The sequence below is a fragment of the Erithacus rubecula genome (genome assembly GCF_903797595.1).
Source record: "Erithacus rubecula genome assembly, chromosome: 3".
In the NCBI taxonomy this organism is placed as follows: domain Eukaryota; kingdom Metazoa; phylum Chordata; class Aves; order Passeriformes; family Muscicapidae; genus Erithacus; species Erithacus rubecula.
The window spans coordinates 22,515,645-22,530,431 of record NC_136689.1 but is presented as its reverse complement, the minus strand read 5'-3'; the positions used below and the strand labels follow the sequence as shown (position 1 = coordinate 22,530,431).

The 14,787-nt window shown below is 40.2% G+C and overlaps 1 protein-coding gene across 1 annotated transcript; it reads right to left on the bottom strand.

Annotated features, from left to right (window-relative positions):
* Nucleotides 1-10,092: 10,092 nt before the first annotated feature.
* Nucleotides 10,093-13,485, bottom strand: GATAD1 (GATA zinc finger domain containing 1). The gene is made up of 5 exons (XM_079301319.1): nucleotides 13,158-13,485; nucleotides 12,917-13,042; nucleotides 12,438-12,497; nucleotides 11,116-11,299; nucleotides 10,093-10,387 (listed from the first exon to the last, which is right to left on the bottom strand). Exons 1-5 carry the CDS (start codon nucleotides 13,368-13,370, stop codon nucleotides 10,197-10,199), a joined length of 774 nt encoding a protein of 257 aa, XP_079157445.1. The 5' UTR covers nucleotides 13,371-13,485; the 3' UTR covers nucleotides 10,093-10,196.
* Nucleotides 13,486-14,787: the final 1,302 nt, after the last annotated feature.

Genomic DNA, 14,787 nt, shown 5'->3' with positions numbered 1-14,787 from the left:
AGAAATTTGGTTTTCACTACTATTCAATAATTTTTCTAAAAATTGATTTTATGTTTAATGCTATCTACTTTCAGCTGGGTAGCTGGTATTTTTTTCAATCAATGCTTTGGAAAAATGTACCTGTCTTAAAAGTGGTCTGCCATTCTGGACTGAGTATTGACTGGAAAGAGTTTTTGTGGATAAACAAAGACAGTAGGTCAATTCTGTTAAATCCTGGTTTAATTGGTGCAATTAACTCTACTGAGAGGCTTATATGTCTAAATGTTGAGGGAATCTAGTAATTCCTAATGATGAAAATCTTACAGACTTGCTTTTCCAAGAATTGGGGACACCGGGACACGTTAAATCCCATCCAATGTGTTGGGTCCTTTTAATGATATTCTGCCATAAAATCACATTTATTCTTTTGGAGACAGTATTTCTGGTGTATAGTAAAAATTTCACAAGGTTGGTGATCATCTAATTTCTTAAGGAATCAAACTTTGCTCCATTCTCAAAGAGAAAAATTGAAAAGATCTCTTAACCCATTTGAAATTGACTTAAAAGATAAGCAACATCTGTGGAGGCTTGAATTACTTAGCCTTATGTTTCATAGAATATGTCACCAAGCCTTATGTTTCATAGAATATGTCACCAGCTAGAACTCTGCTTGATAATATTTTAAGCATGATAGTTAACAACCTAGTTAAAACATTAATTTTATCATTTATATTAGGTTTGAAATGTACTTCAGCTTTTAGTTCACCAAACAAGTCTATATTTTCTGTGGAACAATGTATCTAGTGTCATACAGGGAGTTTCTCCATCCCTCTCTTGTGGGATTAAAGAAATATAGTCAATTTCTCCATCTTAAAAGCAGACATATTTTAAAATACAATTTTGAAACAAAAGCATTATATAAACTTGATTTTTTTCTCAGGCTATTTTACTAAATTAACTGGGGGGATGTGTGTATGCATATATATATAAATGTTATTAAAATATATAATTGACTTTTTTATCTAATATAATTTATCATTTGACTTCCTGCCTAATTTATTAAACAACTCTTAGTTATTGTGCAAACAGCAAAATCCATGCATGCTGTATTGTTGCATGAGGATTTGACTCCTTATTTATTATTTAATAGCTCCTAAGCTGATGCAGTAGGGTGGGAGTGAAGCCTACTTTCCGAGAAGTTAAGATAACAATCATAAATCTATAAGCCATGGAGGAGCTTTGAAGAGTCCAGAATCTGAACAGTTCCTTGCATGAGTTCAGCAGATATTTGCAGAATTAATCCTGTGGAACGAAGTTGGGAGACTGGACTACAATTCATCAATGTCAGTTGACAGGTAAGGATTCACTTCTCTCTCACAGGCATAGTTTGGAAATAACCAATTTATAGCCACCAGTTGAGAAATTTGGTTTTAAGGTTCAATTGCTTAAGTTTTCCCTTTCTAAAATAGCCCAAATGGTAACAATCTGTCTTAGGTACAGTGAAATGGAAATCTGTTGGCTAAGGTTTAGCCTGCTGTTGCAGTGATGCAGCAAAGAGGTCTAAGATTAAATACTTTCAGATGCTCAGACAGTAGTAGATATGCTAAATCAGTTTGCTGGTGTTCAGGTTACAAGTGTAAGTCAGATTAACAGAAAAGACATGGGAAAAATCAATCCTCTCTATCTTCTAACAGTGGGCAGGGCTTTTTTAAGACTTCCATGTATGGGGCCTTCCTGTAATGTCCTACAGCAGTGGAATCAGGTCAGTTGCTATTAGCTAACCAGGGCAGATTTTGCATCTCTCAGCAGTGCTGTCCCACACCAGCCTCCAAAAGTCTTTAATAGCTTGAATTAGTTGAAATTATTTACTGGAGACTGATATTTCAGGGACAAAGTCAGTCTTGGACTTCTGGGTGCAAAAAGATGACCTCTTTCTTCACTGTTTACATAAAACCAGCTCTTAGGATTTTGCAGGAATTATTACTACCCTATGTAGACACAGCTATAGAACAGTATAGAGCTTGTGGAGACCCACTGTAGATACTGACACTGGATTTTGGTACATCAAAAATTACTAAGGTCATGCAGGTGTTGGGAACTTTCCCTTATTTCCAGAAATCAGCAGCTTTGTAGAATAAAAAGCAAAGAATAAAACCCAAAATATTTGGAACCACCCACAAAATGCTGTCATGTTAAAATGCCAAGTTATGTAATTCCAGCATTAGCACTGGGAGGATTAAAACCATGCACACGGTTTTATGCCTGTTTTCTGTTGGAAAGGTAACTGGGTCCTTCAGATGAACTAATTACTGATTCAGTGCTAATCTCCACTTCCTTAATTATTGCCAAGTTTCAGGAAATAGTAAAAAATAAGATTATTTCTTAATAATATGTATTACTTTAATATAATGCTTGTATATTGCCAAAGCACTGCTGGCAAAGTACTGCAATTTTATAACTAGAGCATCGTGACCTTGTTTAGATACTTAAAGGCTACAACAGGAGCTATTTGATGGTTTACTATTTTAGTGTTTGCTAAGAACTAAGTCTTATCCCATTTTCTAATGGCCATTTTTCCAGTAGTTAAAAACCTGCTTATTTTCTAAATGCCTAAAAGATCAAAATGTCCTTCATTAAGGACAGGTTTAAAACACGGATATAGGAAAAACCCCACTTGAAGTCAGCATACCGAAACTTGTTTTTTGTATGGATCCTGGGGAGAAAAAGTTCTTGGCTTCTCTACATTGACCCCAGTCCTTCTTCCCATGTTTAAGTGATTGGATCTCTTTGTCCTTCCCCAACAGCTGTCCAGCACAGCAGGTCCTGCTGACTGAGCCATGTCTTGGTGAGGACAGTGGGTCTAAAGCTGAACTCCTGCAGTGGGGAGCAGGCAGAGTGCTGGGGTGGCATAAGACACATGGGGTTGTGCTTCTCTGTCCAGAAGGGATGCAGGACCCCTATATCATGGAGGACAAGGAAGAGCTGATCTGTCCTAAGGGGCCATGGTTGGGAGCCACTGCAGAGCCTTCCTGGGGTGTTCCTCCTTCCCTGAGCAGCTGGAGCAGGCAGGCAGGCGAAGGGAGAAATGCTTATGAGAAATGTTAATTTCATTTCTTAGTGGATATCTTCTTCCAGCTCCCTGCTATGGTGATGTGAATTCCAGAAAAAGCTATAGGGTGGAGTACAGCCTCTTCACAGGCCCATCTTTGGTGGAATGGAATTTGAACCATTCACATATATTAACAGGGGACAATCAAAAAACCTGAAATTGCAACCCGAGGCCAGGGGAAGAGATGGGACCTGTGCAGGGGTTTTTGACACAGCCCATCATTTTCTCAGACTGCAGAGTGGCAGCAGGGGGGTGTCATAAGATGTGTAGGATTGCACTCATTCTGTGCAGGCACTGTTCTGCACTGACATTTGTCAGCTCTTAGTCTGTCATACTACAAGAAAATTTGGTTTGCAAATGTTTCCCCTCAAGCACTGCAAGATGTATTTGCCACATAAGTTGTGTAACATTAGTTCCCTCTTTGAAACTTCAATCTTTTTATTCTTGCTGATATTCTGTAGGTGAGTGATGAAGAAAGTCACCCTTTCCAGTTAACAATTGAAAAATTCAAAGTCACATTACAGAAACTAAAAAGCAGGTATCAATAGCAGTGATCTCAGATTTTCATGCTTTCCATATTATTTTGCAAGCAGCATATGTTCTCAGCATTGAAGTAACTTGTACAGTTTCATCTCTGCAGATTTTTAGTCTTGTGACCCAGGTGGGTCCAACTATGGCAAGAGCTGATTTTATAATTTGGGCACTGTACGAAAATGTCGAGAAAATCTCTGACTGTATTTTATGAAGAACAGTTCTTTAGATCAATTTTCTTTGTAATGGAATTCAGGATGTAAACAAGATACTGTTCTGACCCTGAGAAGAGAGACTATGCTACTGTAACAACCTACTCAGATAATTAAAGAAGCATGTGTAATGTGATTTTGCAGAGGTTTCTTCTCAGTTACAACTAAGAAGAAAATGTCGACAAATAAAAAAATTTGAAATGTAATTTTTGCAGAGTTTAGGAAACTTAATTTGTTTAAAAACTTAGTATGATCAGTGATTCTATTCTGATTGGGACTGCATAATCAGAGACAATACTGCGTGTCCCCTCCATTTTTTTCCACATTCTTCTCTGTACTTTAAACTACTTCCCTGTAGAACTGTTTAGTTTTGTGAATGTTCACAAAATAGTGCTCACTAGTATTTAAGGCTAAAATGTTTTCTGATTTTCTTGTCTTGATATTCACAATCTGTATATAGTGCTCACAGCTGTTTGTGAAAGATCCAATAGTGGCAGCACAGGAAGAACAGTAGAACATTTTATCAAAGATGTGGTGATGATGGATGGTAGTGATGTTTTAAAACATGAAGCAAGATAGACTTCTTGTGTCCTCTTCCGAGATAGAAAACAAGTTTTAACAACAGGTGAGAGCATGCTGTTACAAGGAAGGTCACTTACAAAGCTCAGTTACAAGGTGACAAAAAACTGGGCATTTTGGATACAGACAAATGTGTGCATAATATTCTTTTTCTTAGCTATATTGAAGTTGTTATAATTATTAATTGCTTGATCAGTGTGGTTCCTGAGTTTAGACACTGTCTGTGCCTTTGTCAGACTATGGGAGCCTGAACATTCAGACCCTTCTCATTTGATCCTAGCAGAGGGAAGCAGCTTGAATCCCTGCCGTCCCTCTGGCTGTCAGGGTGGATCACCAAATTAACTCTTTAGTGATCTCCATGTGTTTTTCAGCTTTCTAGAGCTGAAAATGTTTTCATTAATAATATTACAGACTGATTCTTTGGGTACATGTAATACCATAAATAGGTGGAGGAACTAGGTTAAAAAAGCAATTGAGAAACTGCCATCCCATAGCAGCTGATTCTGTGAAAAATAAATAATGCCTCAGTCCATAATCCCCATTCTCTGCTCAGGAAACATCAGAGGTCACAAACTCTAAACATGCTCTTGAGCAAGGTGTGCTGTGGAACAGCTCTTTGTGGTGTCATAGGTGTTTAATGTTAACTTTTTTCAGGTGTTTTCTTCCTGTAGCTAGGATCAAAGGCAATGCACTGAAAGTTGACTGCTTGAGAAGATCTTGTTCACAGTATTAACACGCAAAGACATTGCATATGGCAGGGAAAGCAAATATCAGGGCCTCCTCAAAAGTGAACTTTTATTTCCTGGAGTTCCTTGGGAGTTGTCTTTGCAAATAATGTTATTTGTGAGAATCTTGGGTGGAGTGAGAATTTGAAGTGGGCGAAGTTTTCCAAACATTGAAAATGTGGAAACAAAACACGATTATTTAATTTCAAGTTTATCCCAAGCATGAAGTAATGTGGCAGCTCGTCATGTTGCTATGTTTAAAGTCTTCAAAGCTTGCACTATATTTGTGCCTATTACAATGAATTATGGACTGTATATTTTAATCAGAATACTGAAAATACCAAATCAGGTGATATTTAAATTTTGCTGAACTTTTGTAACTGGCAAAATGTTTTTCTATATTCATGAGCTGTGTCTAAACATACGTTTCTCAAACTGATACACCTTTCTGCATATACATGCTGAGTGCTGAGGAAGCATTTATTTTTGGCTTCTGGGCTCCCTTTCAGATTATTTCTGTGTGCCTGTGTTCATTGGATAGCATTTTCTATTTAAAATAGCATTAACTATATAAAAACACTTTGAGGTCTGTAATGTATACTCAACTGACAGCATTGCATGGGGACTTATTTTGCTTTTTTTTTTTTTGCTTGTTTCCTTTTTTATATTTGCAGAATTAATTCCCTGCTTCCTCCACTATTTAGGTTTGGTGAGAGAAAACTAGAACTGCAAAATTAACAGAATCCTGCTATAGGGGATAAATAGGATTGTCTTGCTGTGGATCCCTGTACTTTCAATTAATACTTTTATCCAGTATTTATCCAGACACATCAGTAAGTTTCCCTCCCTCACCAAGTCATCTTTATTGCATGTTAAACACCCTCTCCCTGTATTTCAAATGACTCTTTGCCTGTGCCCCAGCACTGCATATGTGTAACACCAGTGCTGTGCAGAGACACCCGTGGTGTTCAACGTATTCATCTGACCTTGACAGGGACTGAACAGTGAAAAACAACAGCAACCAACAGAACAACCAACAGCAAAAACCCCTTTTGAGTAAGCTTTTCAGGCCTGTGAAAAACAAAGATTGGTAAGAAGACCTTCACAAAACTCAACTGTACTTGGCAGATGAAATGTCTTGTTAAAGGAAAGAAAAACAAAATGTGATGGGATCTAGTGCTCTTTACTCCTTAGTGATGATCCCCCAATGAACACCAGCCTGTTAAGAGGAATTTGAGTGTTAGAAATTATTAGAGAAGAAACAGACTTCAGAAAGCATTCTTTCTAAAAACCCCTTGCCGTTCCTGCATGTGTGCTGTTAAATGTTATGTGCTGTTTACACCCCACTGCATTGAAAAGGATAGAGCAGAACTGAGGACGTCAGAAATACACAGCCTATCATACATGCCACTCCTTTACGGCAGGAATGTGAGTGGGTAAAACCAAATTGACAGGAGATTTTTTAAAACAGATTTCCCCCCAGATCTTGCACTAATTTTTCCAGTAATTTTCGAGAAGAGACATTTTTACTTTTTTCTACCTTTGACCTTTATATCAAAAATATTGCTGGTCACTAAAAGTTGAAGTGGACACTTCTTTCCTGGTGGTCTCAACTTAATCAGGAGCTGCTGGGTTAAGCTTGACTAGAAAACCCCCAAGGAAATACATTGCAATATTGTCCCTGGCACTGTCAGTATTTGTTCCTTTGTATAGCCTTATATGGATATGTTAACTTTCAACATATCATTTCCACTTATCTCATCAAGGGAGCAATTAAGCCATAGTCAGGCTCTGCAAACTCTGCAGGCATGGAGTGGTTGCTTTTGGTTTTGTTTTGGCCAACAATAAATGCCAAAGCTACTTCCATTTCCTCCACAGTTTGCAATCAGCTTCTCATAAAGAGACAATTCTTTTACCTTGTCTAGCAGTTACAACACAGTTTAGAAAAAGATCCATAAGAATGCCCCAAGAAACTCCTTAAGGAGAGGTAACTGGAAAATTCTGTATGTGGATTCCCAGAATTTTGGAAATGGATACTTGAGAAGGACCAACAGATTAAAAAGAGATTATTCTTTGATCTTCTTAATGATTCTTAATGATCTACTGAAATCTAGACTTGGGAGAGGTTTCCAAATTCTGCTTCCATAATTCAGATTCACTACCACAAGCAGCCTTACAGTGTAATTTTATACAAAAGTAACCTAATTGGAAAGAAAGGAAACATTGATTGTGTAAAATTCTGCATACATTGAAAAGGATTATCAAGGGTTTGACGATCTGAGACAAAAATAAACATTCCTACTGAAGTCCCCTAGGGGAAGATTTGTGTTAAGGAATATCATATGTGTGTTTTGAACCTGGAACAGTTGACAGAGCCAGTTTACAACAGGGAACTTTATAGTGACAAAGGCAGAGAAGTGTGATGTCTTCAGCAAAGAAGTGTCCGTGGATGCTGATGGAGTGAGGAAGACAGGTGGGGCTATTGAAAGCAACTTCACCTCGAGACAGCTTCATGAGAAAAGAGAACACTGCTGCTCTGTTCTCCTAAATGAAGGAGTTCAAAACATGTTGCAGGAGCCCAAACTGCCATATGTAAGCAGGTGCCTGGGTTAACTATTCTGAGTATAAATGCCCTGCACAGGATAATCTTGATATTTTCATATTAAAAGGATCTTTCTATCAAAAGTAGGTGCCAGTAATACTTCTGTTTGATTAAATAGACATTGAAGCACTTAAGCATTTCATAAAGATGCACAAACCACCTGGAGATATTGTTCATGAAGTTGTTCTTGTGATTGAAGCTACTAAACTAGAAAACAAAAATAATCTCACTGCAGCTGTAAATTAAATTCAAGAAAAATAAATCACCAACTAGAACAGCTGAGTAAAAAAAAAATAATGTAGTCTTCCCGGAGGTAAGCGTGACTGTGTGGGTGAGAGAGAAACAATTGCCAAATACAAAATTCTGTTGTCAGTCATCACAAGATTCTGTAGTGGGGAGCACACAAAAAAAACCTATTAACAACTATTAACTATTGTAAAAGTACCTCTGCTTGGGCATATAATGCTCATCTTCCATAATTTTGGAGTGATGCAGTCTCCTAACAGATGTACCAGTTCTATCTATGTGAAAACAGAATAAAATTATAATTTGATTTTTTAACTCAGTGACTGTAAAAACCAGTTGAAACTTCAATACAGCACCTATTAATATTTTTGTTCTCAGTTCTGTAAGACTATTTAGGGCCTTTATTAATCACAATACAGCACCAACCACAATAAAAGTACTCTTTGCTTCCTGTATAATATTAAGGTTGAAGGCTGCATTATGTGAAAGCAAAGTTCTTGGATTGGCTTGGATACCAAGCTTAGAGGCCTACTCCAGCCTCTGCCAGGATGACTGGGATGACTGTCATGTAGCACAGTACAGCAAGAGAGGAATCCAAGCCTCATTTTAGGAGCCCAAAGAGCCACACACTTATTTATCCCACTGTGCTTGCATCACTTTTTTTCCAGAAAGTATTCGACTCCCAACAAAGCCATTGCCCAAATGGAAACCCTTCTCCAGTACATATTGTTTTTGTATGGCAAAGTTCACGTGAAAGTTAAGGGCTACTCCTCCTCCAGATTTCCTGCAATGTGTGCCTTGGAGCACAGGCTACATGTCTGTGTGGTACTCAGTATTTTATATATACTCTGTGGCTTTTAGCTCTTGGTTACAAGTTCCATCTTCAGAACTAAAATGCCTTGATGAAAATTAGTGTTGGTTGGTCATAAAACTCTGGAGCTCAATAAAAAGCCACAAATTCAGCAGCAGTGTGCCCACCACAGTCCAGTGATGCAAATATGAAACCTACCTACATTTTGGCATGGTGGGATTACCAAGATAGAAGAAAGAAATGGGTGAGCTCAATTCCCTCAGCTGCAGGGCATCAAAGCCTGTCCCCACAGGATCCACTGATATCCCTTCTACTGTTGAGTCCATTTTGCATGTCTTCCTTTTGTCTTCCATTTTCCTAATATGAGAGAGATGAGGAATTTTCAGACATATTGCTCCTGGAGGTCCCACTGTTCAGATATGTCCATCCATAAGAAGCTGCCTGGAGAGTCAGTAATTTTCCCTGTGTTACTGGGTGATGTTCTGAACACAAGAAAAACAGGACAGTGCAAGCATTCAAATACCTGAATGAAGCTGTACCACTTCAGTAACAGTCATTGCCTACAGATTCACACTCTTTTGAGACCTTACAATCAGAATTTTTGCCCATTTGAATAATTTTTTAACATTTACCAGTATAATAAAAACTAAAAAAAAATACTTAATGTTTACTAAAGGTAGTTTTTCTATAGCTCTCTGAAAAGATATTTTTGTCTGTTTAGACTTTAGACTGTAGTTGGAAGTATAACAGTCCAATTACCAGCTGCACTGAATTTCAGAAAAGTATTCTGATGAAAAATGTATTTTCCCTTTTATATTACAATTTATTGATAAATAAGGCAAATGGCAAAAAGTACTTTTCATTTAGTGTACCTTGTAAAAAAAACCAAAGCCCCTCTTTGCAGATAACATTTCAGTCTTGAGAAATTGAGGTAGATCACTCCTCCCAGAAAACTGTTAACTGCATCAGTGACCATTTTAGTATTTAGGTGAAGCTAGTCTTAAATTATTTAACAAGGAAATAAGACCAGGAGTTTACAGTTAACTAAAATAAACAGTTATGTAAAATGCTGGATGATTATATCTTTTAAACTCCTCTTTTGGGAAAAAAAAAAAAAAGCAAGAATGAACACTACAGGCAACTTTCAGAAGTCAAAGACAACATGAAACTTGCAGTTTTGTCCCAAGATGAGCAATTGTGTCTGAAGAAGAGAGCAGTGAAATGATGCATCAACTGGAATGAAAACTTCCACTTCAAAGATCTGATATATCTAAAATAAATAAATATCATAATCTGTTAAGTAAACCGGCACATTTTATAATTTTTAAAACTTCTTGTATAGGGTTTACAAACTGGAGGATACACCCAAAATAACTAGTCCAAAGTATTTCTTAAAAAAAAATTATAAATTATTTGCTACAGTTTCTTTAATGGAGATTGCAGGAGTAGGTCCCACATGAGTCCATATATAGCCCTTCTCTGGCCTTGTAGGAACAGTAGGGAAGGGAGATGATCGAGATTTGAAATATTCCGAAGGTGCATGACAAACAAATTCTAAATATTCCATTTTCCTTGGGAGATCTTCTTCTGGTCCTAGGGAAGGAAAAAAAAAATCTTCAAAGACAAAACTTTAAAAGGCATTGAATTAAGTATATTGAATAAAAATGTGCCACAACAGCCAACATTCCCTTACAGAATTTGTCTTTGCAATCCATGACTTTCCTAGGAGGGTAGCCTCCTGTAGTCAAGAATTTTGCTGGGCTGATCTACCCCTCCATCTCATTTGAGGCATTCTGGTATTTGAGTGAAGTACTGTAGTTAATATATTTAAAATACATTCTATTTGTGTTCTGCACATTAGAAGGACTTTTATGAATTACTAATTTTATCATCAGTAGCAGAACAATCTCTATGCCAGTGCTTACATGCTGTGTATCTTGAATACCTGGGATAAAGATCAAGTAATTCAGGTCACTTTAAAAGAAACAACTTGGACTGGTATATCAGAATCAAAGTTACTATGGTTTAAACCTATCTACAGAGCAGTAATTTTAAAGCTGTACAACTGTAACTGTCCCCACAAACACTCAGATAATCACAGTACAAGATAATCACACACTACAATAGTGGTAATCATATTATATACACAAGCTAATTAAATAGTGCTATTACAGTAAATGAGATGTTTACAAGATTAGAGTTTAAAATGTGGAACTTGCATAAAATACCTCGAGAAGCTAAAATATTAATTTAAAAAATACAACTCTGTATTAGCATAGGCACGTCCAAGTAGTTGTATGAAGTGAAGGCTCAGAGATTACCTATGATGTAGGATGCTGGGTCAAAACAGTCTTTGGGGCTGGCTTGTGTAGGAATGAGCCAGGTTAGTGCAGCACTCTTTTCACAGTATTGGTCCTGAATAAACCCACGGATCTGAGCATAGTATGTTCTTCCATCCTGCTCATCAACCACGGAAACAACATCTCCAATTTGGTAGTATACACCCTAGAAGACATGGAAATGACACTGAAATCAAACAACCTGATTTTGTCAGCTTCACTTCACATTCTGCTTCATCTCTTAAGTATCAGTACCCTAAATTATCCTAAATTATGCCAGTCTTAAAAGGCAGCTTCAATTCAGCCACATGCAAAAGAATGGTGGCATAAGAAACAAACGTGTTTGTTTGTTTTTAAAACAGATAAAAAGAACACAAAAAACCCCAAACAATCCTATGCACAACAACACTGCAAAGTATCAAAACAGCAACATTTTGCATAAGGAGGTTAGGCAGATGTTTTGACATAATTCTTTGGAATTTCTGATAAAAACAAACACACAAGATAGTAATTATTTTCTGAACTGGTCAACAGCAAACAAGAGATTCATCTGGAATGCCAGGCATGAAACATCAGGTTCCTGGAGGGTTTTATGCAACCTCAGGTCAACACTGGCTATGCAGTCTGCCACTGACTCTCCTGACTTTTTTTTTTTTTTTTTTTTCAGGGAAAGGGGGAAAAACATTCTATTTGCTTGTACTGCTGGGAAGCAAAAGCAAATTTCAGAACTTTAGAACACCAACATCTTGGCAGGCTGGTAAAGCTGCTATCAAGCATGAATGTGAGATGGCTCCCTCATGCTTCACTGCAAGTGCCAACAGATCTTGGTCCCTGTGAGTTTGAGACTGCTTGCATCAGCTCCAAATGGGAGCCAGCTGAGATGTTGGGGAACTGCAACCAATTCCCTCCACGGGAAATATGTTCTGCATCTCAGGTAGGAAACCTCACACAAATCTAAATTATCATCTCCAGTCAACTGGCCTCTGCACAGTGTAAATTAAGTTTAAAAATGCTGACAGTAATAAGTGCAAAAAAAAAACCAAAAAAAAAAAAAAGAAGAGATGCATTTTTTCTTGGAAGACAAAAATATGGGAAAATGACAACTATTTAAACTATTGAGGTAAACTACCTTGCAAGACTTAACAGCAATAACTATGGCAAACCAATATCCTCCATTACAGTTTGGCAAGGAAGAACAGTTTCTGTGACTATATCCCTAGTGCTTTCACTCTCCGTGATAATTCTTGAAATTGGAAACAGAAACAGGATAATCATTTTTGCAAATAGATTTGCATAAATCATACCTTATAAAAGATTGACTCTGCTGTAATTATAGTGGATACGGACTCAGGAGCCTTGATGGGCTAAGAAAAGAACACAGAAATAGAAAATCAAGAGCATTAAAACAAAACAACCGTAAAGTTCCAGCAACTGTGCTTCCTTTTAGACAACAAACAGACGCATTGTCTTCTAAGAAAACTAGCAAACACTATTACTTGAAAGCTTAAAGCAACAGCTGAGTTTTCATGTCCAGGACTCCATGTGAAGAAGCGAGTGCTGAACTCCCATGACCGGTTTCTCTTCCCACGCCTCCCGCGGGCTCCGTGCCCGGTACAGCTCCCGGCACAGCTCCCGGTACAGCTCCCACCTCAGCCCGGTACAGCTCCCGGCACAGCTCCCGGTACAGCTCCCGGTACAGCTCCCGGTACAGCTCCCGGTACAGCTCCCACCACAGCTCCCGGCACAGCTCCCGGCCCACCCCCTCCACCATGCACCGTCTTACGTTTTTTAGCTTGAAGATGTGCCTCCTGCCCTTGCCCTTTGTGGAAACCTTCTTCTCCGCGGCGGGCGCAGATTTGTACTTGGTGTTCCTGAGCCGCGCGGAGCGGCGGTGGATCTCCTGCTTGCTCTGTGGGGAACAGCGGGATGGATGCGAGGGAGACGGCCCGAGCACCCCGGCCCCGGCTCCGCCCGGCCCCGCCCGGCCCCGGCGGCTCCACCGCCCTCACCCTCGGCCTCCTCACCTGCTTCCCTCCGCCGCCTCCTCCTCCTCCTCCGCCGCCGCCGCCGTTGCTGTGCTGGGCGGCGGCCGAGGTGGTGGCGAAGGCGGCGGGGGGCGGCGGCGCCGAGCGGGCCGTGCAGTTGTTGCACAGGATCTCGCCTTGCCCGCCCTTCTTCCACATGGAAGAGGACGTGCTGCGGCACACGCTGCAGGTGGGCTTCAGCCCCAGCGGCATCCTGAGCCGGCGCGGGGCCCGCGGGCCCGACAGCGAGCGGCGGGAGAGCGGAGCCCGCAGCGGCCCCGGCGCCGGCCCCTTCCCGGCGGCGGCGGATGTGGAGCGGCGGGGCCGGGCCTGCCCTCTGCTGGCGGCGGCCCCGGATCGGGACGGACGGGCCCCGGCTCCCTCGGGGGCTGCTCTCCCCTCGGCCGGAGCGCTGTCCCGATGTCCCGGTGAGGGGGAAGCCCGATGGGCGCAGCTGGGGCTGCCCAGCCTGGAGAAGGGCGTGTGGAGACCGCGCAGCCCCTTCCAGTGTCTGAAAGAATCCTACGGGGAAGCCAGAGAGGGACTCTGTCAGTGACAGGACAGGGGGCAATGGGTGCAAATGAAAGATTTAGCGTTTAGATATTAGGAAGAAATTCTCTACTGTGAATATGGTGATACTGAAATAGGTTGCCCAGGGAGGCCGTGGATGCCCCAACCCTGGCAGTGTAAGGCTGGGTGAGGCCTTGAGCAACCTGGTCTAGTGGGAAGTGTCCCTGCTCGTGGCAGGGGGGGTTGGGACTAGATGATATTGAAGGTAGCTTCCAACCCTTAACATTCTGTGGTTCTGTGCAGCAGAAGCCATCTCTGGTTGTGTTCCTGTTTGCAGGGGATGCCAGGTGCTGTCATTCAAGGATTTATAGCTGTCACTCTTCTGGCTCAACAGAAAATCAGGGGACAGGAGATGGACTGCAATGATTGTCCTGATTAGGGAGAAAGTGTTGATGGATCTTAATCTCAACATAGGCCAATTTTAGCCTTCATTTAGATTAAATACTTGGAAAAAATCCTCTGCTTTGAAGGTGGTGAGGCACTGGAACAGGCTGCTGAGAGAAGTTTTGGATGTCCCATCCCTGGAAGTGTTCAAGGTCAGGTTGGGTGGGGCTCTGAACAACCTGGTCTAATGGAAGGTGACCATGGTTAGATCAGAATTAGATGATTTTCAAGGTCCCCTTCAAACACAAACCACTCTATGATTCTGTGTCCCTCTTGCATGGAACCTCAGTCATATATCAAGTAGTTTAAAAGGCCAGGGAATGAGCACTTTGAAGCTTTGAGAGCCAAATGTAGGAACCATGGATCTAACAGTGATTCCTCACCTCTGCCACTCACATGGCCCCAGGCCATCCCGTGTAGATGTTTTTGTAACCAGATATGAAAGAAATTCCCAGTCATGTATGAGGATTTGCAGTCTCTTAGTTCCCATATTCAGTTTCCATCCTTAGGGTTTATTTAAAGCTTCTTTGGTGCAAATGAAATTGACTTTTGTCCTCAGTGGACACAAATAACTATAATTTGCAGAGACCTATTAACAGATGCTGATTAAAATTATTTAAATCCTGATTTACCCTCATCTCTTTTCAAGCTGTTTTTACTTATCAGGTGCATTTTT